The sequence below is a fragment of the Amblyomma americanum genome, chromosome 8 (assembly GCF_052857255.1).
Source record: "Amblyomma americanum isolate KBUSLIRL-KWMA chromosome 8, ASM5285725v1, whole genome shotgun sequence".
NCBI lineage: Eukaryota > Metazoa > Arthropoda > Arachnida > Ixodida > Ixodidae > Amblyomma > Amblyomma americanum.
Window position 1 is genome coordinate 56981376 of NC_135504.1, and position 22250 is coordinate 57003625.

Consider the following 22250-nt stretch of genomic DNA (forward strand, 5'->3'; position numbering starts at 1 on the left):
CTCTTAAGTAGCTCAAGGCAGACATTCACAAGGCTACTAGACAAATTACAAAAAGTTAAACAGCTCCAGACCTCGATCCCAGTATACTTGCTCTGAAAGAAGCGTGTAACATTGATCAGGCGCCTGAGATATTAAAAACAGAATTTGACGCTAAAGCAACGCATATGCTTGCAGGCCACACTGGGCACGTCCAAAACAGACTCAAAATCGCAGCCCACGAAAGTTATAGCGAAGGTCGTCTATAAGAAGAGTTTAACGTCAACAAACTTCTCAAAAGGTTTCAGAACAGATACATTAGCACGGCACTACGACTGCGGTGTGCAGACTATCTGTTCGCCAGCAGGGCTAGCCCGCACCCCGACTCAAACGTCGTCAAGGCAAGGTTCGAGCGGTCCTACAAGGTTTGACACTGAACACAGCGCCCGCGGAAGATTCTTGACGCGCATACGGAATCTTGCTAGCTTTGCCAGAGCGGAAAAAACAACTTCCACTCGTACTTTTCTTTTTTGTTTTGAAAAATTTGTAAGAAAGCTTTTTCGACTACTTGAAACTTGAAAAAGGTTGGGAAAAAAGGAGTCGGAGGGGGGGGGGGGTGCTCTTTTTTTCGGCTGCGGAAAAGCGACAGCGGCTGCTTCGTTCGTGGGTTGTATTCGAACAACCCACGAAGTGTGTCGGCTTTGAGCCTGAAGAGCCGCAATCACGACCACCGTGACTGCGAAATCGTCAGCGGCACAAGAAATGCTGGCTTCTGGTCCCCGGAGCGAACGCTTATCTGGATGACGGATGACCTTGCAAAAGATATTGCTAGATGGCGCGGCGGCGGGTCGGTGATACAAAGACGACCGGCGACATGACCGGGTACTGGACAGAAGGGGGCGTCGCTGCGCAGTGCTGAAACGTACTGCGAGGGGCGAATGGTGTGCATTCTGTGCTGGAAGCAACGGGCGTCTTGAGGCCAGCTGCTGCGGATGCGGTCAGGTGAGCCGAACCTGGGTGTGCCGAGACTTTCGAGTTTTTGACGCTGCTAGCGGGTATAGGCGCTTTCGTTGCTGTTCGAGTGCGTATAATTCGTGACTCTGGGATTACAGCTAGAAGCATTCCTTTGCTACCAGTCGTCTCCACTCGATGAGGGGCTACTTGCCCTCCGAGGACCGTAGAATCACGGTCCTACGGTTGGGCGGGAATATCGTCATTCCTACATAGGCGGCGGTGTAGCTGGTGAAGACATGCTGGTTTTCTGACCCACATATTTCCACTGGCCGCATTTACAAAGCTGGGTAAGCACTAAAGTATTTCTAAGGCCAATGTTCACTAAAACCGCTAATGTTCTGCTATGAGCGCGTCCTAATTTGCGGCTTTTTTGCATTACTTTACGATTTGGTTCTTATTTATTTTTTGTCTTGCGCTTGCTGTTTCCTGATCGCCGAATTTTGAAATGCGATTGTACACATCCCGCATGCCATTCTTAGGGATCTGCCAGCAGTGATTGTAAGCCCTATACATAGCGTAATATACGCAGCATGCGCTGACAGGTGCCTGGTCGAACGTGCAAGTTTCTGCTTACTGAGACCTTTTCGCTTTGTTTTGTCCTATTATTCATCTCTCCTGGACATAAGCCATGTTTTAAACTACGTTTAGGAACATCTGTTCACTGCGCGGTACAAGATCCACGATCGCCTGGTGCAATGGAGCTCCAGCTGGTCATTTGCTAAGGTGGCTTTATCCTGAACTGTATCTTTGGTGCAGCAACAACAGGTTGTCATCAATTTACAGCATTGTGTGTGTGATTGCTGGCTGCAGAAAACTCCTGTTCACTTGTGCGGCTGCTCCTGCATCCTGTCGGTGTTGTGCCTATACTGCTTCATTCGGCAGACACGTTATCAGGATCCAACGCGCTGGCTTTCGCCTGTGCTGTCAGTCCGGCCGTGCCTGCTAAGGCTGTTAGCGGTATCTGTTAGCGTTATCATATATAGGCCGCTATACAATTCTAGCGGCCTATATATGAGATTCCGCTTGCGCAAGAGCTGTGCGGCTTCAATCCATGTGGTTCTTCCCGCTATATTTTGCATGGCCGTCCCCCTTGAGAGGGGTTAACACATACCGAACGCGACTGAGACACACTAGTAAAACATATAACGCATATCGCGCCACATTTTTCGGGCGGATGTTTTAAACACGGCATGTCCCTGAACGGCGTTGCGGGATTTACGGAGCCTCCCCCAGGACGGCGTCTCCTGAACAAACCGGTCGCCAAGTTGGGGGCCGACGAGGGCGACCAAACCACTAGGCTGCGGCTACGATTTGGGCTAAGCGTCCCAAGTCGACTCGGGCTATGAGGGACGCCGTAATGGAGTGCTCCGAACATTTCAACCACCTGCGGTTCTTTAACGTGCCCTGAAATCGCACAGTACACGGGCCATCTTGAATTTCGCCACCATCGAAATTTCACCACCGCGCCCGGTATTGAACCCGTGTTTTTCGAGTCAGCAGCCTAGCGCCATAACCACTGAGCCACCGCGGCGGCTAGATTGGCTGAGGGCCTTGCAGCTGTTGGCATAACATTGCCAGTACGTGATCGTAACGATGACTTGCATGTGTCCTTAGTGTTGGCAGTAAATATAGGCAAGGTGAATGCGTTGTTCATAAACGCGGGAATGTGCTGTAGCATGCTGGTTTTCTCGCCCACAGATCTGAAGCGCATACCGGCCAACGATGCTGCATTGGAATATCCCGGAGCGAGCAGTATTGAAGACATTGTTCAGGTAAGATATCTGGTCCTAATCATCAAATTGTGGTTTGTGGAATTGGTCTTTGGAACCGGACCCAGCTTTTGACGCGCCCTGCGCTGGTGCCGATATCTAGCATGGATAGATCTCGTCACCTTTTATAATGGACAACTTGCAACACTGCAGGGAAGGTAACTTACAGGAAGGTTTCTTGCAACTATCACTTCCACCCCCCTCCCCTTCTTGAGCCGACTGAAAGAATGAAAAGCAGTGAGCCCAAGAGGTTAGGAAGCTGAAAATTTTCGAAAAAATTTGCGGGAACCTGAAAGAGCTTCAAGGCATGAAGAAAAGTTACCGAGCGCTAGAGAGAGAGAGAGAAACTTTATTGTTGGAGAGGAAGTCGGGGCACGCCCCTGGGTCTCCGCACGACCCCACTGCACTCAAGTGTTTATGTCCCTAAGGTCCATAACACTGGCAGCCCGGCCGGTGGCGATTGTCTGCACGGCCGGGTCCTCCGAGCGCAGCAGGGTCTCCCAGTCCTCCCAGGTCTTGAGGTCATCTAGGCCGCGCGGGGGAGGGTCCGCCGGGCAGAGGGAGAGGATGTGGAGGGAAGAGGCGAATGGTTCTGGGCACAAGGTGCAGGCAGGAGGGGGGAAGGAGGGGTGATATTGGGCTAGGGTCAGGGGTGATGGGAGTGTGTGTGTCTGTAGTTTGCGCCGAAGTGTTGCGTGTTTTTTATCTAGGGAGGGGTGGGGCGGGGGGTAGAGCTGTCGCGGTGCTCTGTAGGCCTGCGTCATCTCGCTGAACGAGTGCATTCGCTCCCTCGCGAATCCCCGATCCGAGGCCACCTGAACCCGGTTTAAACAACCTCGGGCTAAAAGGTTGGCGGCCTCGTTTCCGGGATTCCCGGAGTGCACAGGCACCCATATAAAATCTACATGGCGGGGTGGATTGCATCGGGCGAGCCCAGTATGCCAAAAGCAGGGACGTCGACTCGGCCTCGCGCAAAATTTAGAATTGCAGTTTTAGAGTCTGTTAAAATGTACTGAGCTTACGAGCGGGTGATGGCAATTGCGATGGCGGCTTCCTCTGCAGCATCTGGGGTGGTGTCAGGGGGGAGAAGTAGTGTGAGGAGGGTGGATGAAGAGCAGTCCACCACGGCTACGCGGTCCTACAATTGTTGAAAAACCGAAACCCGCTTCCGACGCGCGCGCGAGCGCCCGTGTGCAGGCGCCGGCATCTGACATGCAGATATCTGCGCCCCGCACGCACATGCGCATACAGGCTTCAGCGTACGCTTAGGATGTGTTCATCGAGTTGGGGCCTTACTCTCTAGTGGCAGCACACACAGACTCCGCTGGCTGGTCTACCTCTAGGGAACATTCCGCAGTTCTGTTACCGCTGTTCCGTCACTATTCTCTATCCTTATCAAGAGTCAATCAAGCATTGACTTGATTGACTCTTGATAACCCCCCCCCCCCCCCGGAATAAACGCGAACTACCCAGCGCCTACATGCTCCGCTGTTCGAATTTCTTTTGAGTGCACTGTTAGTTCAGTGATAACAAAAAGACTGCACAGCCGTCTGTAAAACATTCCAGGCTGACTCTAACGTCTTTTTTGTACCACCGAGGTAAAAGCGCGATGAAACAAAATTCGTATATTGGAGCGTGTAGCCGCCGCGTTGTTCGCGTTTCTGTCGATCGTGATAGTATGTCATCAATAATATGTATAAGATAGCTAAAGTAGCCGAAGTGTTCTACATTAACCTATACAGTAGACAAAGTAATCGGGATGTAAGTCAGATAAGCAGTATCACGCAGCAATGCTAAATTCCGACAGTAACGGCACAGGCGGTAAAGAAAGCTTTAGGAGCAATGGAAAGGGGGACAGCAGCCGGTGAGGATCAGGTAACTGCAGATCTGTTGAAGGACGAAGGGGAGCTTGTGCCAGAACAACTAGCCACCGTGTATACGCAATGCCTTATGACCTCCACCGTTCCAGAAGCTTGCAAGGACGCCATAATCTTAATCCATAACAAAGGAGACGTCAAGGACTCGAACAATTAGATGTCGATCAGCTTTTAAGGTATCTACTAAAGTATTCAATAATAGAATCAGGACAACCTTAGTCTTCAATTAACCAAATGATTAGGCAGGTTTTCATAAAGGATATTCCACGATATATCCTATTTACGCTATCAGTCAGGTAATAGACAAATGCGCAGAGTATAAGTAACCCCTGTATGTAGCGTGTATAGATTAAGGGAAGCCATTTGATTTAATCGAAACTTCAGCACGCATTGCGCCATCTGGGTCAAGAAGAGCCTGTCTGTCTGTTACTGCTAGGAAGAAAGGAAAGTGCACAGGCCTGCTCACTAGCACAAGCCAAGCCACAATCGCTACCACGTGCAGATAGGAGAGTTGAAAAAGGGGATAGAAACACAGGATTGTAAAGACTTGCTAAAGACAAGGCCGATCCCGGAGGTAGTGCAATACCGGGCCAACCGGTGGCGGGAGTGAAGCATCCTTCAAACTCTCCGCCACATTTCCAAAAATAAGCCCAAATTGGACCCGTAACAGATACTCTACGGGTCCGGGCAATCGCCAGAGCCTCAGCTAAAAATAGTGGATTATTTATGTAGAGGATGCACAGCTGCCATAGCGCTCCATAAAGTGAGCAATAAAATTCCAAAAAGTAAGTGTGTCGGGCATGGAGACATGATCTCGCCAATCCTAATCATTCCCTGTTTCCAGGAGTGTTCACAGCCCCGGATTGGGAACAGTTGGAGACAAGAGTTAATAATGAATATCTTAGTAATCAGCGTTTCGCTGATGACATCGCCTTGCTAAGTCACTCAGGAGGTGAGCTGCAAAACATGATCAATCAATTAGACAGGCAGAGCAGAACAAGGACTCTTAAAATTAATGTGCAGAAAACCAAAGTAATGTCCAACAGACTCGCAAGGGAACAGCAGTTCACAACTGGTAGCGAGGCACAGGAAGTGGTAAGGAACTGCGCCTACTTAGGGCAGGTATACTGACCGCAGATCGGGATCACCAGAGTGAATTAAATGCAAAAATAAGAATGGGGTGCAGCGCATTCGGGAGGTTCTCTCAGATCATGAATGGCAGCTTACCATTATCCCTCAAGAGAGAAGAATACACTGTGGGGATTGATTGTGTGCATAGATGGTGAATGCGGGAGAGAATGTGTGCTATTATAAGAGACTGTGCGCTTACCGGGGTAGATGCGGCACTGATATTATCGAAGAGACGCTACGGTGGAGCAATTGCCGGCAGACAAAGCAAGGCTAACCCCACCTGTAGCATTCAACACCTCAACCTCAGAAGAATACAACACCTGTATCTTACCGCTACTACCTATGGTGGCAGAAACGTGGGGCTAACGAAAACGGGTCAAATGTGCAGCGCAATTAGCTATGGAAGGAAAAAATTATAGGTGTAGCGTTAACACACACAGGAGGAGGCCAGAGTGTGTCAGGCATAAAACATTGGTTAATGACATCCAGTCGAAATCAAGAGGAAGAAATGGGCTTAGATAGGACATGTAATGCGAATGAATGATGATGGTAGTTAAGGGCAACATACTGGATTCCAAGGGAAGCGTAGAGGGGGCGACAAAACGTTAGGTGGGCCAGTGAGATTAAGGACAGTTGGAAAGACATAGGAGAGGTCTTTGCTCAGAAGTGGGCGTAGTCAGGCTTAAAATCATGATGAGAGAGTAATAGGCGCTGGTGCCAAGGGTACAAGTATCCCGCCAGCACGAGTGCTACAAAATGCCACGACTCCAAACAACGATAGAGAATTGTGCCGTAGCAGCTGCAACAAAGAACTGCGGGATATCCTTCGGGCTTTCACCTGTGCCGTCAGTCTGGCCGTGCCTGCTAAAGCTGTTAGCGGTATCTGGAAAGCGCATGGTATAGCGGCCTATGTGATTCCGCTTGCGTAAGGGCTGCGCGGCTTCAGTAGCTCGCATTCATCCTGAGGTGATTGGTCTCCGGTCGACTATGCAAATGATAGCCGCCCGAGGCCAGTCCACATAGATTCATGCACTGATGTGTCGTTCTAGCAACAAGACCATTTTTACAGCTACCCGGTTAACGGGAAAACATATTTCCGACAAATGGCACCGGTGTGAACACAAGGCCTGCTGCTGCAATCGTGTTTTAAAGGGAAAGCTTTACTACGCCAGCCAGCGAGCCATTTCGGCTCGTCGCGCCGTATGTCGTATGCTGTGGCACGACTCGAGAAGTGTCGTAACGAAGATTCGGCTATAAGAAGTCGTCCAACGACCCGCAGTGACTCTTCAACTGCGGAAGAGAGACCGGTTTCAGTTCTCCAGAGCGCCGGAATGAGACGCTGCGTAGACCACGTGCCTAGGAAACGAAGCTTTCGCAATTCAACTAGAGTTAACGAGACCTATACCACAGCCAATTTTTTTAAATATTTAAAGTTTTATTTTTTAGCATATAGGACAAAATAGACACTAGTTAATACTACGTTCCCTAGTTAGTCTTGCTCCAAGATTGTACTGCTAAAGTTATATGGACGTTAGCACCCGTACATGCATCCCTGTTGTCTACTGCTGGGCTGCCATTTCTACCTGGTGAAACTCACAACCTTCCGCGCGCTCTTTTTCTTTAACGAAGCGGTGGCCTTGTGGTAGAGCATCCGCCTCGCATTCGGGAAGTGCTGGGTTGGATTCCCCGTCGCCGGGTACCCACCGGCTTTTTAATGGCAACAAGATTTCCCCGGTTTGGAGCTCGTCTCTTCTAGGGTTTGAGATGCTTGGTAAAACTGTCTTGGGCCACACCGTTGCCTTGGCGGACCAGAGATATGTTCCGTCGTCAAAATACCCTAAATTCGCCTCGCGCGGTAGAAGCCCATTTGTGGCCATGTGCCCATTTGTGGCCATGTGCCCATTTGTGGCCATGTGCCCATTTGTGGCCATGTGGCCATGTGCCCATTTGTGGCCATGTGCCCATTTGTGGCCATGTGGCCATGTGCCCATTTGTGGCCATGTGCCCATTTGTGGCCATGTGCCCATTTGTGGCCATGTGCCCATTTGTGGCCATGTGCCCATTTGTGGCTATGAAGCCATAAGAGTATAGTTTCCGGCTATCTTCCATGACCTACGTGGCGCCTTTGGTTCGTTTGCTAACGTCGCCAACCTCACTGTAAGGTTCTCGCATGCTCGCTTTCCGCTCGTCGTCCCGGAGTCCGGCGCAGACTCCGGGTCACTGATATCTCTCGCGTTATTCAGTCCAGTGGTGTCGTTTCCTGGATGTTGTGCAGACTGTGCTCCTATTTTACCGATCCGTGAAAACAATGGCGCATGAGCGCTCGTGAACAAATTTCCGCTCTGTTTTGCCAGAAAATGTAACCGGACAGTTATTCACGGGCAACTGGAGTGCACGTGGTTTGAAACTTCCGGTTTTTGTCCACACGTAATGGCAGTGAAAGTGATGTCTTCTCTGGTCAAAATGACCACATGGATCCTGGGCTGCTTGACACCTGATGAATAGGCTGCTGCGGACAGACCATTAATTCCTGCGCTCTACTCTGAACATAAACGGGGGTTCAGTGCTTAGCTGTGTGCCCATCGCACTGGTTCTCTAACAATAAGTGACTGGCTGATCGGTCGCTGTCTCGTGCCGCCAGCTCAGTTATGGGCACCCGGTCTGTGTTACTGATATCGTCTTTCGTAACCGGTGCCGGAGTCCTGTCCGATTCCTAAAGCGCTTCACAGCGCCTTGTGAAGTTGCTGAAGATTTGGCAGTGGCAGATCAAGTGTGGACGACCCTCGGGCGCTGCACATATGGGTACAGAGGGCTGCTTGATGCACCAATTTTATAGATGGGATTTGGTGAAGGAAACGTCGAGGCGAATTCGGTGCAGGCAATTACGATCACGTCTACCTAAATTCCAAGGCATCCGGAAGTCGCAAGCAGGTTCGATACGAAGAAGGGGGTATATATTGAAGATGCGGATCACACCACAAAGAACGTTGCGTCTGCCATGATTTTGTATCTAGCTTAAGCCTCGCACCATCACTGCGAGAAAAGGGTATGGGTTGGAGCAAGGAGGTGTCGCCATACGCCAACCTCGCTGCAACGTCAACGTGATCGTTGCCTGCAAGTCCACATCTGGGAGGGGGTTCTCTGACGCGGAAAAGCCGCTACGTTGTTGAGCTCTATGCGACTGTAGTCTCCTGAACAAGAAGTCTGTTCCAGGTCTTCGCCATGAACCAGCAGGCGTCGCCGTCAACTGCGTCGTACAGCTAGTCTTCCCGCAGCAGCCCGATGCCTGGCTTGAGGTCATCGATGCGTGTGTTGGTCGTCTACTAGATATCGGGGCCCACCGAGGAATTCGCCACGATAGGCGGTAAGCGACTTTCCTCTGCGACCATAGTCTACGTTCCTGTTTTTTTTTTTTTTGCAATGGAACGACACAGCTAGGGACTATAAACAGAGCCACTAATCAGAACGAGCGCTTAGTTCCATTTCAAAAATGCTATACCAACAAACTCTATCGTCCAGGGCAAATGCCTCTCTCATGTCAATTCAAATAAGCCCAAAAAACCCCAGTCTTTGCTTTATTGCCTACGATTCGCACCTCGAGAACTAAGATTAAGTGCCGCTTATGGAGATCACGATGACGTCTTCCTGTATCAAGAACGAAATGGGGAAATGAACCTCACTGGTGCCTCACCAGAAAGTGGCAGTGATCGATGGGTCACGACACCGTGAGAAATTACCCATGATTAACCGCGACGTAATGACTCTGCTAGAGGCAGGACCTCCTCTGAGATGCGTCTGCTCCTTCATTCGTAAGCCTCGTGTCTTACTACAGTTTTCAGACAAGAATATTGTCTAGCCCAGATAGGCGGGAGTTTGACCACTGAAGACATGCTGGCTTTCTCGCCCCTTTATTTCGGCTGGCCGCATTCATAAAGCCGGCTGAGCAGACTAAATTATGGCTAACGCTAATGTTCAATAAAAAACGCTAACGTTCCGATACGAACGCGAACCCCAGTGTGCTGCTTATCTGTTACATTATTTTATGTTTCAGTTTGATACTTGGCTTTGTTTTTGGTCACTTGCTCTTTCCCGACTAAAGTATTTTGAAATGGCGTTGTATACATCACGCATACAATTCTGCTACTCATCTGCAAACAGCGATAGCGCTACGTAGCCCAACGTACACAGCCTGCGCTGGTGGGTCTCTGGCCGAGGACGCCAATAAGCCCGCCGAGATCAGTCCACTTGGGTTTGTGCTCTGCTCAGCAGACGACTATAGTTGTGTTTAAATAGCAGCGAAGATGACGGGCGGGGGGTGCATCAGTTCACACGAGGTAAGGACAAGCCATAGTTCAGACGAAGATGCAGGAGGGGGAATCGAGAGTGTAGGGAATCGCAGGCAGAGAGCGGAAGAGTGGCTTCTGGGCTGCAAAAGAGCGGTCAATCCTACTTAGGCGGAAGGGTGCACGAACTGAGGCGCGACGTCATATTGGCCCCTCCACTGTTGCTGTCAAGCCAATAAGCGGGTGCGAGCCGAGACCGGGTGAAACAGCTATTCGATCGAGAAACCACTGCAGGTCGTGACTATGAAGCTCTCACCTCCGGCAGGGTGGTCCAGCTGACCTCCCCTCTGCAGTCCGAGGCCAGTCTGGGTGTCATGGCTAGCATCAAGGCTTTCCCTGGTCACCAGAACACTAGCATCGATGATGGGTAAGCGATTCTTCTGTGAAATCATCACCTACTATTCCCAGTGCCGATTATGTACCCTGATCGCCTCAAAAACGAAGCGACATATGCCAGAGCAGACAGTTCCTTCGACGGTCTGTCATGACTGCGTGATTGATACCCTTGCACCTGCTGGAATGATATCGCCATACCGTGTTCGCAATGACGACTTCCATGCGTCTCTAATTTTGCTGTACTGCAGGCGAGGGCACTGGGTTTATTATATAAACGCAGGAATGTGCTTACGGTGGCATACGGGTTTCTTCCTGACAGGTTTCAACCGCAGTAGGATCAGCGGTATAAGGTCCGTGCAAGTGGATGCGTCCGCAAGGAACAGTACTGAAGAAATTGTTCAGGTAAGAACGCCAATTCTCTACTCTTCAAAATTCTTTGGCGTTTAGAATCTGTGTTTGCACCTTTTGTAATTCTCAGGTGACCTGAGCTGATAGATCTCAGTACGAGCTTGGAAATGACTGCCCGCCGAGGCCTGTCCGCCTTTATTTGTGCGCTGCTTTCGCAACCTGCGTATTTAGCATGGGGTTGATTCCGAAGAGGGATGGTCTTAAGACGTTACTCGCGGGTCTCTGTTATGCTTCGGCCATTGGAAGCGCAGTTTTCTTGCGTAACTTCATAACATGCAAAACCGCTACCTATTACTCTTTGATGGCGGGACACACCCGGCTTCCGCCGACTGGTCGATTCCTATAGTGGACATCCCGCAGTTTTTTGTTGCAGCTGTTGCGTCCCAATTCTATGTCGTTGTTCGGAGTCGACATTTTGCATCACTCGTGTTGATGTGATATTTGTACTACTTGCACCAGCGCCTGTTACTCTCTCTCAGCGTCAGCCTGACTACGCCCAATACAGGGCAAAGGCCTCTCCCGTATCTACCAAATTATCTATGTCCTTTGCCAGCTGCCCCCACCGTTTGCCCGCAAACTTCTTGACCTCATCCGCCCACCTAACTTTCTGCCGGTCCCTGCTACGCTTGCCTTCTCTTGGAATCGAGTCCGTTACCGTTAAGGACGATCGGTTATTTTGCCTTCGCACTGCATGCCTTGTCCAAGACCGTCTCTTCCTCTTGATTTCGACTATGATCTCATCAGCCCGCCTTTGTTCGCTGACCCACTCTGCCCTCTTCCTGTATCTTCACGTATAAACTGCCATTTTTTCATAGCTGGCTTCATTGTCCTTACCCTACCTTTTGGTTTCACAAAATCTTTGGCTAATCCTGCCCACATTTCCACCGATATTTACAGGCTTAGGAGAGGACGTGGTTTCGTAGTTCGCATTGCGGGGTCCGCCACTGTGCTACCTCCTGGTTTCACATTGAAGATATCTCAAGATGGCTGCTGTGGTGACCTTACGCATCATGAGCAAGAAAAGCTTTGATTTCATTTTCAAGCCATGAAATAAACTATGTTCCTTCGACTAAATTTATGTCCACGGTTCTTTGCTTTTGGAAACTCGGGCAACTGTTGAGGGCGAGCTGCTCTTTACGGAGCTCTCAATGATGATCTGCCGTGAGCTTTAGGATTTTCAATGATACCCACACGTTGCTGTGACCTAGATCAAAAGGTTAGGATGGTTGATTAAGGAAGCTGTCATTCCATTTAATGTGACTTTTTGAGCAGGTTGCGGCAGAGCGGGGAGGCTAGCGCGGCAACACGAACCTGCCAGGGTGGGAAAAGAAAGGCGGTGTTGTGTTGTCACCGGCGCTGCAAGATGAGAGAACTGGATAGAAAGAAAATGACAGAAAAAGGATTTTCAAATACTCGCAGTGCTTTACGGGAAAACGAGAGCGGATGTTCTCTTCTTCCTTTTCAACCACTTCATTCTTTCTATCGTAGTACTGTTTCCGGAGTTCGTCCGGTTTGTATAATTCTCAGCGCAGAATGAGCGTTGCATTAAATACGACCCCTGCAATGACAGACTAGAACGCGAGAGAGACAACATTCGACGGAGAGCAGGACGTTTGTGTAGTCTGTACAAGTGATTCGATTATCCTCAGGCACTACTCGCGGACAGCTTTCTGTTGCTATGCAGTGAAAGCTGAAAGTCGGCACTCCCAGCTCAAGATATCTACCTCTCTCGCTTGTAAGGGCATGATAAAAGCGCGAGAGTAATTGCGCCTCGATCGCCTTCGTGCCTTCCAGAACATAGCCAGAGAAAACTGCCCCAAGTATAGCCCGTCTTGCAATGTAACATTTGGGTAGAATTCTGACTGGTCGGAGAAAAATCACAGAGGAGAACAAAAGCTGGAGGACTCCTATGCTGCGCTTATCCCTTACAAAAACTTGTTTGAACAGTCTGTAAATTGTTCATAGACTTATATATAAAACATTTATAGACTCGTTAAAGACCAACCCTAGAAAACACTCTATAGACCGTTTACAGAGAGCAGTTCGCCTAGTCGACACTCGCGGCGCCACCGCCGCCGCGACATCAGTGGCCTTCTGGATAGCAGGCGACTGCAGGTGGTGCCTACGGGCTGCTGACTTCGCTGCTGTATCCGCTATGCTCTGCGGCCAAAATGTGGAAAAGCAGAGGCAAAACGTGTTCCGTGTTCGATTGTAAGAACTGCGACGCAGATTTGAAGGTTTGGAATGTATCTGTTTGCGAAACGCACGGGCCTCAACTTCACGAAGATTGTCCGTGCACTAGTCCTTTTGCAATGCATAGATTTCCGCAAGGAGAGAAGAACAAGTTGGTACGGCAGCACTGGATTGCGAATCTACAGAGGAAAGACTTCAACCCCGGCTCATCGGCTAGGGTGAGTACACATGATAAAAGTGAAAACACCGGTTGCTCGGGTTGTTTGCTGAAGGTATACCTGTAACGCCGGCAGTCACCTGCGCGCTCGAATCGCTGTTCAAATGAATTTCTGTGCATGGTCTGACGGGAGGTTTTGGTTTGCCAGTATCGTTTAAGTCACCTTGCATTCAGTGTTCATCTGAGGGTAGGGTAGTACGGCTTAGAGCCTGCTGTTTTAATTGTAAAAATGATCTAACCTAGGACCGAGCTAAACACGCTGATGTATGTACATGATGTACGTACATACATGTCCGCGTTTAGTCGGTGCCTTTCTTGTCGGCTGTGCATTCGCGCTTGAAGCGTAGATCCTTTGCATTGTAAGTACCTTATCTCTACCATCTCGTTTCGAAATACTTACGCGAACGTGCGGTGCTGGCTGCATTTCATTTTCGCCACAACGAGGAGGTACTACGTACGTGTGTTTGTGCACGTGAGATAGGCGATTTCATAATACGGCCAGAAGCTTTCCAGGCATTGTGCTGGACTTTTTTTCGTTTATGAATATTGGCATCGCACATCCAAGGAATGCTGTTGGGCTATCTTTGAGTGAGTGCAAACGCCGGTTGCAAAAATTTTTCTTGGTTGTGTGCCCCGGTTTATGGAAAACAAAACTTCTCAAATATGCATTGTGAAAATATTATGGTGCAATATTTTTGAAGAGCACAAAGGAGAAGTGCAATGCCTGGACAGTTGCATGAAATGACCATATTACATGTTTAGTTAGAATGACCATATCACATATTTCCTTGTATTTGTGGTGTTTGACGTAGTCCGCTTGAACTGGTTGTCAGAACTTAAGTGGCCTTCATACACATTTCTTGCAGGTATGCTCAGTTCATTTCATTGATGGGCGTCCCTCTAAAGACAACCCGTACCCAACACTGCACCTTGGAACACCGGTATGGCTTTCGGAGGTTTGTTCTGAACTGCAGTTTATTTATTATTTTGTATTTTCATACTCTGCAATATTTTAGACTGCTCACCAGAAGGGAAGAAGGAAGCTGGTGCGGCACGATGTCAAACCTTTGGAGCCTGAGACCTGTTCAACAGCTGAACCTTTGTCACACCATTTATCAGACGAGCAAGATGAAGAGAGTGCTGCAGCTGATGATCACCTGCCTATAAACATTCAGCAAATCCTTCAGCAAATTCTCTGTAGTTGAGGGATGGTTTGCCATCTGTGTCAGGCATTTCAACCATGTAGTTGTAGACAACTGAAATAAAGAATGGTATCAGTACAGTATGTCATCATGTGTGCTATTTGTGTAGCTAGTTTTGTGGTAATAAAGCTTTGTCCCCATGCTGAAAGTTGGATGCCAAGAAATCTAGTAAGGTTCTGCATAATACACTTATGCTTTCAGTTGCTGACAAATAATGAAAACTAATTATTTGTACCTGATCGGCCGCGTCAGTCATGCTGCGACCCGCCGCATATGTTTACGATGGTTGAACCGCTGGTATTAGCTCCTGATGTTCGACTTTGCAAAACCAAAATAAAAGAACTGCTTATTAAATGTCTCCACCGTTCCAACCTTTTTTGATCTAACATGACTGGCGCAGAAGCATGCAGTGAGGAATATTGTCACTTGTGCTGATAGTTTTACGTCGCATTTTACTAGCGGCTGCCAGTTTTGGCTTACTGTCCACGCTGGAAACTTCGCTTATCGTACGCAAGGCTACCGCAGTAGATCGCGCGATGCCATGCAGCAGCCGTAGGTTAAACGCAAAAGAGCTTTTCTCAAGTGCTAATTTGTTTGCAAACGAGTGCACGTTGAATCTCGCGCTCCTTGCGGCAGGCTATAAAAAGCATAAATTCGAAAACCCTTTCCGCAAGCGAGTAAAAGTTCGATTTCATGCAAAGTCGAACATCAGGAGCTAATACCAGCCGTACAGCCATCGTAAACATATGCGGCGGGTCGCAGCATGACTGACGCGGCCGATCAGACACAAATAATAAGTTTTCATTATTTGTCAGCAACTGGTACGCAGGTGTTGGGGATTTTTTGCAGAATGAGGCCGTTACGAGCCAGCTGCACAAAAAGTACAACTTTGCGCAACTAACTTGTGCTGCAATCAAATCTGGGAAGTTCTCGCTTTAAACTCACGCACGAAAACAGTCATAAGCACACCAGGACAGAAATCCAAGCAGTGTTTTTGGCTTTAGAAAAGCGGGAAAAGACAGACAGCGAGCATACCATCGTCATCAAGCAAAGCGATGTGGCGTGAAGGCTCACACAAAAACAAGAGCAAAGAGTCCTAAAATACAAAAAAACAGCGCACTTACACGGCCGCTGAAGCTTCGGCCAAAGCTTGGTGTCATCCACCCATCCTGCATCCATTTTGCGAGCAAAAATAAGTACTATCGCAGTAAAACGCGCTTGCAGATGAGGCTTCTGCACAGGCAGGCAGCGGAGTCAGAAGGCCAACAATTGAAGAGTGGTCACGTGACCAAATATGGCGGCGCCCATGCTTCCGCGCTGTAAAGCGTCTATAGGCAATACAAATTATATAGACAGTCTACAGACAATATATGGATTAATGACCATACATTTTAGTAGACCTCTGTTTAAAGACAAGCTAGATATGCTATAGATAGACAAAGAAATATCTAGGTGATGTAAATAGTCTATAAGAAGTCTATAGACTGTCTGTTGACCGTTTTTATAAGAAACGAGCTGACGCGATCGGATACGTCGTTTGGTGCGTCATCTGATTCTCATGACACAATCTTGAACTTCTTTTTCAAGTCTTAATTTTATTAGGACGAAGATATACACAGATATTTCGCATCAGGAAACATTGGCTTTCTATTCTGAGCAGTTTGACATTTTTAAACCCATTTTAATAATTACATGCCCTAAGTTTTCTTAATTAGGATCGTTAAGCATAGCCTTTTATTTCTGAGCATTTTCACACCTTTGGGCCCTCTTATTCCAGTTTTTTTCATTTCATAAATAATCAATTCGTTACAATAATTTCATTATTCGTCATCGCCTACCCCACACCAATCACTTGCCAGTCACAGAAACCACAAATTACCATGATACTGTTTTTTTTACACAGCCCACGATTATTTTCGACGGGGGATGCCCACTACAACTATGCTAACCACTCCTCCACCCAACTAGCTGTATGCTCTATCTCGTAAAAATCTGGCACGATATCTCAGTTCTTCATGGTTGACTGGTTGTACGAAGAGACCTACCTGCTTTTTCTAACCATTGCCAACGTATAGCGGTGACCTACCTTTACTGGGGGGAGCCCCCATGCTTGTTACAATCTAGGTCACTAAGATCGCGGCTACCGCGGTATCAGTCGCATGATTTGGGGTAGAGAATGAATCGGCCCTTTCGGCGAGGGGAAACGAGGTTTGAACGACGCTTGGACAAAGAGAGCCAATCACAATACATTCAGCAGCCTTGATCAATGGGGTCATGGCATTTGCGCCCTGGTGACAGAAGGCGCCGCAGGCGTGCTTGGAGGTCGCGTCTTTTGCTTGTTCGTGCTTCCTGCAGCCGTATGTGCGGCTCCTGGATCCAGATTGTGCCACGGTGTTCTCAGCCCGTACGCTTCGATATTCGAAGACGGCGCACTGTATCAGTTAAGCCTAAAGGAGCAGGCAAGCCATGCGTAAGCTCGAGCGTCCTCGACCTCTGCATCCACGCTCCGATTCCGTCGCTGTGCCGTCATCCTTGGGGAATCTAATTCACGGAACCAGCCTTTCGTACAGGCATCAAGCTGTGCCTGCGGAGTTCGGCGCCTTCGTCAATGAACGTGGCGCTGTCCAGATCGACGTCTGCAACCTGCTCAAGGAAAGTGGCGCCAGAATGAAAAATGCTTTCAAGGAGGAGCTGGATAGGATCTTCGGCCTTCTCCGCGACGATGGGATTAGGGACGTCGAGCGAATGGAGACCCTCGAGATTGTCCAACTGCGGGCTGCGGGATGGAAGCTTAACAACGGCCAGGCAAAAGACTCCAGCCAGAATTTTGGACGAGCGAATAGCGTCGACTTAAGGTATTTCACCGCCGGCCAGCTGTCCAGGCCTCGACCGCGGAGAGCCATCAGGCCAACATCGCGTGCGCCGCCGCAGCAGCCAAGACATCCACCGAGAAGGGTGGGCAGCAATCGTTATTAACGGAGGCCTGTACCGGTGCCCACCTTGAGTGGGGATAACTCTCTTCAAGGCCTGACGCCATGTGATTGCTGACAAGCTTCTTGCAGACTACCGGATACAAGAAAACCTGGAGTTCAGAAGAGTTCTCAAAAAGTCCGGACCAAGACAGTCAAGTACCTCCTGATTCACCGTGTCATGCAGTCAAAGGGCAAGTGCCACCCCTCGCCGCACAGGTGCCCACCGACTTCCCACAGCACAATCCAATGGTAAAGGCTCATCACATCATGTCTGATATTGACGTATTTTATAGTGCTACCAATATCTGCTCCTAGGGTTGTTTGGTTTAAAAAAGTAAAGCTGTGGGGGACCTTTCTTTGCAGTAAATAAAAAGAACCTCCATTTCTTTCTGGTGAATGTGTGAGAGCTACTTAGGTTGAATGTCATTTATGATTATAACGCAACGCTGGGTGCAGTGAGGGGTGCTGTTGTCAAGGGCTTTGAATAGTTTCAACCACTGAGGTTCTTTAATGTGCATTGATATTCAGGTGCAGCAAACACTTTTGCATTTTGCCGCCACAGCAAAGCTAAAAACCGACTGATAGGTGTCTGGCGTTAAACTTGTGAGCTCGTTCTCGACAGCGAGGCACCGCTGCCACATATACGCCACTGCGGGTAAAGGAAAACTATTTACTGAGCACTGTTAGCTTACTGTAAGAGAGGATTACCAGCTGCGGGGGCAATCGAGCACATTAGCTTGAATTTCGACTCGGGTTGGTTAGGCTTGAGGATTACAGCACTCGACTGCTAACCGCCTGATTAAAATAATCGTGCGGAGGGAGAATTTTAGTGTAGGAAAAATGCTACAATGATCATGTCCTGTGCAGCGTCTGTGTTTGTTACAAGAAAACAAGGCAGCTGAAATTAGTCTAGGAGACTACCTCAGCAATGGCAGCTCTCATTGCCTGTGCAGCTTTATAGATTTGACTCTTCGTTTTTGGGTTTTATTCTCCCTATATTTCGGGAGTGTTAAAATTGGCGATATATTGAGCTCAGTTTCGGAAAAACGCCGTAATTTCAGCCTTAAATTTCATATTTAGGAAACTTAACACAAGGTATATTTTGCACGGGAAGGCAATTTACAGAAGGTGCTCGTTTTGCGGCACCTTTTTATTTATTGGTTCTTTAATTACATAAAGATTAACTCTTGCAATCCAAAAGTCTAGCACTTAGATATATCCTCTGTTCTATGAATTATTGTAGTCATTTTTCTATGCGCATTATTTCGGATACTGCACTTCAGTATTTGCATACGGCCATCACAGCAACCATTTTTATGCGCAAAAGCCTTTGAACAGCACACGGTTATCGAGTGTTATCGGTTAACAATGTTCACTCCGAGCACGAAGGCTTGGTAAGCGGGAGGAGGGTTGAATCGGGAAGGATGTCAGGATAGGGAGGGTGATCTTGTCCAGGCATGATGGTTAATAAAGCTATTAAAAGAACAGCTTCATTGCACAGCAAAGAAGAGCTATGCTAGATAGTACTAAATTATTGCTGCTATGATTGGCTGTCTTCAGAGCCACGTGAAGCGACTGCGCATGGCGGTGTTTCTTCGCCGACAGAAAAGTCTCACATAGAAGCAAGATATTCCGCATATCGAGTCTCGGCATTCGGTAAAAAAAATTGCTCATTTCCTCCCTTCTGCACTCTTGGGGTGTTGTATCCACTGGAAGGGATAAAGCGAGAAAGTCACTAAGCGACACCTGCATTCCAGAGATAGACACTGAGGTGCCACCTTCTAAAATAACCAGAAAAGAATTCCCTGAAACTGATACGGGTGGTTGCTTACTGCCATCTCTCTTTGTTGAGTTTGACCACCAGTTTCCTGGAACTGAGGCCTTCTCACAGGGCAAGCAATAAAAAATCTTGAGCTATCTCAATCGTTTTTCTCATTAAAAAGCAGTATACATATCGGTTAATGGGAAATCAAAAGAAAAAGTGCAACGTTGGCTGTTGTTCACATGATCGCTTAAAGGAACGTTTAACATTGGAAAACCACAACATATACAAGACATTCTTACAGATGCAGAGCCATTACGTGGCATCCCCATCACTGCTTTCTATTTACTCGACGCGGCTGCATAAGTTTGTAACTGTCCAGTCGGTGATGGTGACCACTGTTTAGATTCAAGGTGTGTCATGCCCTTTCTTGCTGAGTACCGAAACTATGCGCTGCTTTCTAATCAAATTCTTCATTCAGCCGGCAGCGAAAACGTCTTGATGCAGCTGTCGACAACGTGGTGTTCAGCTTGCGATGCATACAGTCGTCAACGGCATATTGGTATTGAAAGTTGTCACAGCGTCAATAAATGGCCTTTCACCACGATGCCCGTTTAGGTGCTTTCTTCACATTCTTAACGCACGGCGCCAACCCACCGTCACTTTGTTTTTTGGCAATGAACTCTTACATCCACCTGCAGACTGCCGCCTGTATAACTAAGGAGTGGGCTCAAAATGACGGACGCCATAAGAGACGACGCGGTTGTCTTCATTCTGCACGGCGTAGTTTTGGAATGCGCTCATCGAGGCACTCGATTTACTGGTGAACTGAATTGGCTTGGCGAGTGTTGCTTTAGTGGTCTACCCATATTCTTTGGCAAGCTTGGTGAGCAAAATGGTCGCAACATAATAATTAGCTTTTCGTGCAAAGGCCTTTCGCACGCGCACTGTGATGCAGAAAGAGCACGTCCTAAGACACCTAACCACATGCGCAAGCTAAGTTCTGCCCGGCGCTGCTTTTGCGGACAAGCTGTAACAATAAGTTTGCATGCACGTTTGTTTTGTGTGTAAAATGGGAAATGTAAGAATGTGGGCGAGGAATTTGTTTCGGTGGTTCTCTGGCGGTTTAAAGCCCTCGTTTTTTGTCTCGTTCCACGCGTCTTGTTCGTTCGGTTTGTATAATTCTCAGCGCAGAATGAGCATTGCATTAAATACGAACGCTGCAATGACAGACTAGACCGCGAGAGAGGCAGCATTCGACTGAAAGCAGCACGTTTGTGTAGTGGGTACAAGTGATTCGATTATCCTCGGGCTCTACTCGGGGACAGCTTTCTGTGGCTATGCAGTGAGAGACCAAAGTCGGCGGTTCGAGCTTAAATATCGATCTCTCTCGCTGGTAACGGCGTGATATAAGCGCGCGAGTAATTGCGTCTCGATCGCCTTCGTGCCTTCAAGTACATTGCCAAAGAAAACTGCCCCAAGTATAGTCTATCTTACAATATATCATTTGGGTAGAATTCTGCCTGGTCGGGAAAAACATCCTAGAGGAGATAAAACGCTGGAGGACTTCTATGCTGCGGCTTATCCCTTACAAAATCTTTTTATACAGTCTGTAGACTGCTCATAGGTTGATATCTATACAGTCTATAGGCTCTTAATAGGAAAACCCTAGAGAACAGTCTATATAGACAATACAAATCATATAGACAGTCTGCAGACAATATATGGATTATAGACCATACATTTTAGTAGACTTCTGTTTAAAGGCAGTCGATATATGCTATAAATAGACAAAAAGAAATATCTATAGGATGTCAACAGAGTATATATGAAGTCTAAAGACTGTCTGTAGACAATTTTTTAAGAGACGAGTTGACGCGATAGCACACGCCGTTTGATGCGCCATCTGATTCATATGCGACAATTCAGAACTTCTTTTTCAACTATTATTTTATTAGGAAGAAGATATACATGAATACTTTGCATCAGGAAACATTGGCTTTCTATTCTGAGCAGTTTGACACCTTTAAACGCCTTTTATTGATTAATTACATGCCCTATGTTTTCTTAATTGGCATCGGAAAGCATAGGCTTTTATTTCTGAGCATTTTGACACTCTTAGACCCTCATTTCATTTCTTTCATTTCATAAATAATCAATTCATTACAATGACTTCATTGATTGTCATCGCCTACCCCACACCTATCACTGGTCAGTCACTAGAACCAAAAATTACCATGATACGATTTTTTTACACAGCCAAAGATTATTTTCGACAAGAGGTGCCCACTACTACTATGCTAACCACTCCTCCACGCAACTAGATGTATGCTCTATCTCGTAAAAATCTTATACGATATCTCAATTCTTCATGGTTGACAGGTTGTAGGAAGAGGCCTACCTGCTTTTTCTAACCTTTGCCACAGTAAAGCGGTGACCTACTTTTACTGCTAGTTACAATCTAGGTCACTTTAAGATCGCGGCTACAACGGTATCAGTCGCATGATTTGGGGCAGAGAATGAATCGGCCCTTTCGGCGAGGGGAAAGGAGGCTTGAACGACGCTTGGACGAAGAGAGCCAATCACAACACATTCAGCAGCCTTGACCAATGGAGTCATGGCATTCGCGCCCTGGTGGCAGAAGGCGCAGTAGGCGTGCTTGGAGGTCGCGTCTTTTGCTTGTTCGCGCTTCCTGAAGCAGCAGGTGTGGCTCTTGGATCCAAATTGTGCCAGGGTGTTCGCAGCCCGTACGCTTCGATATTCGTAGATGGCGCACTGCACCAGTTCAGCCTCAAGGAGCAGGCAAGTCATGCGTAAGCTCGAGCGTCCTCGACCTTTGCATCCACGCTTCGATGTCGACGCTGTGGCGTCACCCCTGGGGAATCTAATTCATGGAACCAGCCTGTCGTACAGGCATCAAACTATGCCTGCGGAGTTAGGCGCCTTCATCAATGAACGTGTTGCGGTCCAGATCGACCGCATCTGCAACCTGCTCAAGGAACGTGGCGCCAGAATGGAAAATGCCTTCAAGGAGGAGCTGGGTAGTATCT

At 48.0% G+C, this 22250-nt stretch overlaps 1 protein-coding gene and 1 long non-coding RNA gene across 5 annotated transcripts; both read left to right on the forward strand.

Annotated features, from left to right (window-relative positions):
• Window positions 1–878: 878 nt before the first annotated feature.
• On the forward strand, window positions 879–22124 carry LOC144100357 (uncharacterized). Of its 4 annotated transcripts, none has more exons than XR_013307627.1 (6): window positions 879–978; window positions 2689–2762; window positions 8981–9131; window positions 10345–10477; window positions 10766–10848; window positions 11752–11892. It is a non-coding gene; the product is annotated as an uncharacterized LOC144100357 (long non-coding RNA). The 4 variants fall into 4 exon arrangements; XR_013307626.1 differs by having other exon boundaries at window positions 10376–10477; XR_013307625.1 differs by lacking the exons at window positions 2689–2762; window positions 11752–11892 and adding an exon at window positions 21968–22124 and having other exon boundaries at window positions 882–978; window positions 10376–10477.
• On the forward strand, window positions 12942–14507 carry LOC144100355 (uncharacterized). The gene is made up of 3 exons (XM_077633331.1): window positions 12942–13265; window positions 14131–14205; window positions 14281–14507. The coding sequence occupies exons 1-3, from the start codon at window positions 13026–13028 to the stop codon at window positions 14467–14469; spliced, it is 504 nt and encodes a 167-aa protein (XP_077489457.1). The 5' UTR covers window positions 12942–13025; the 3' UTR covers window positions 14470–14507.
• Window positions 22125–22250: the final 126 nt, after the last annotated feature.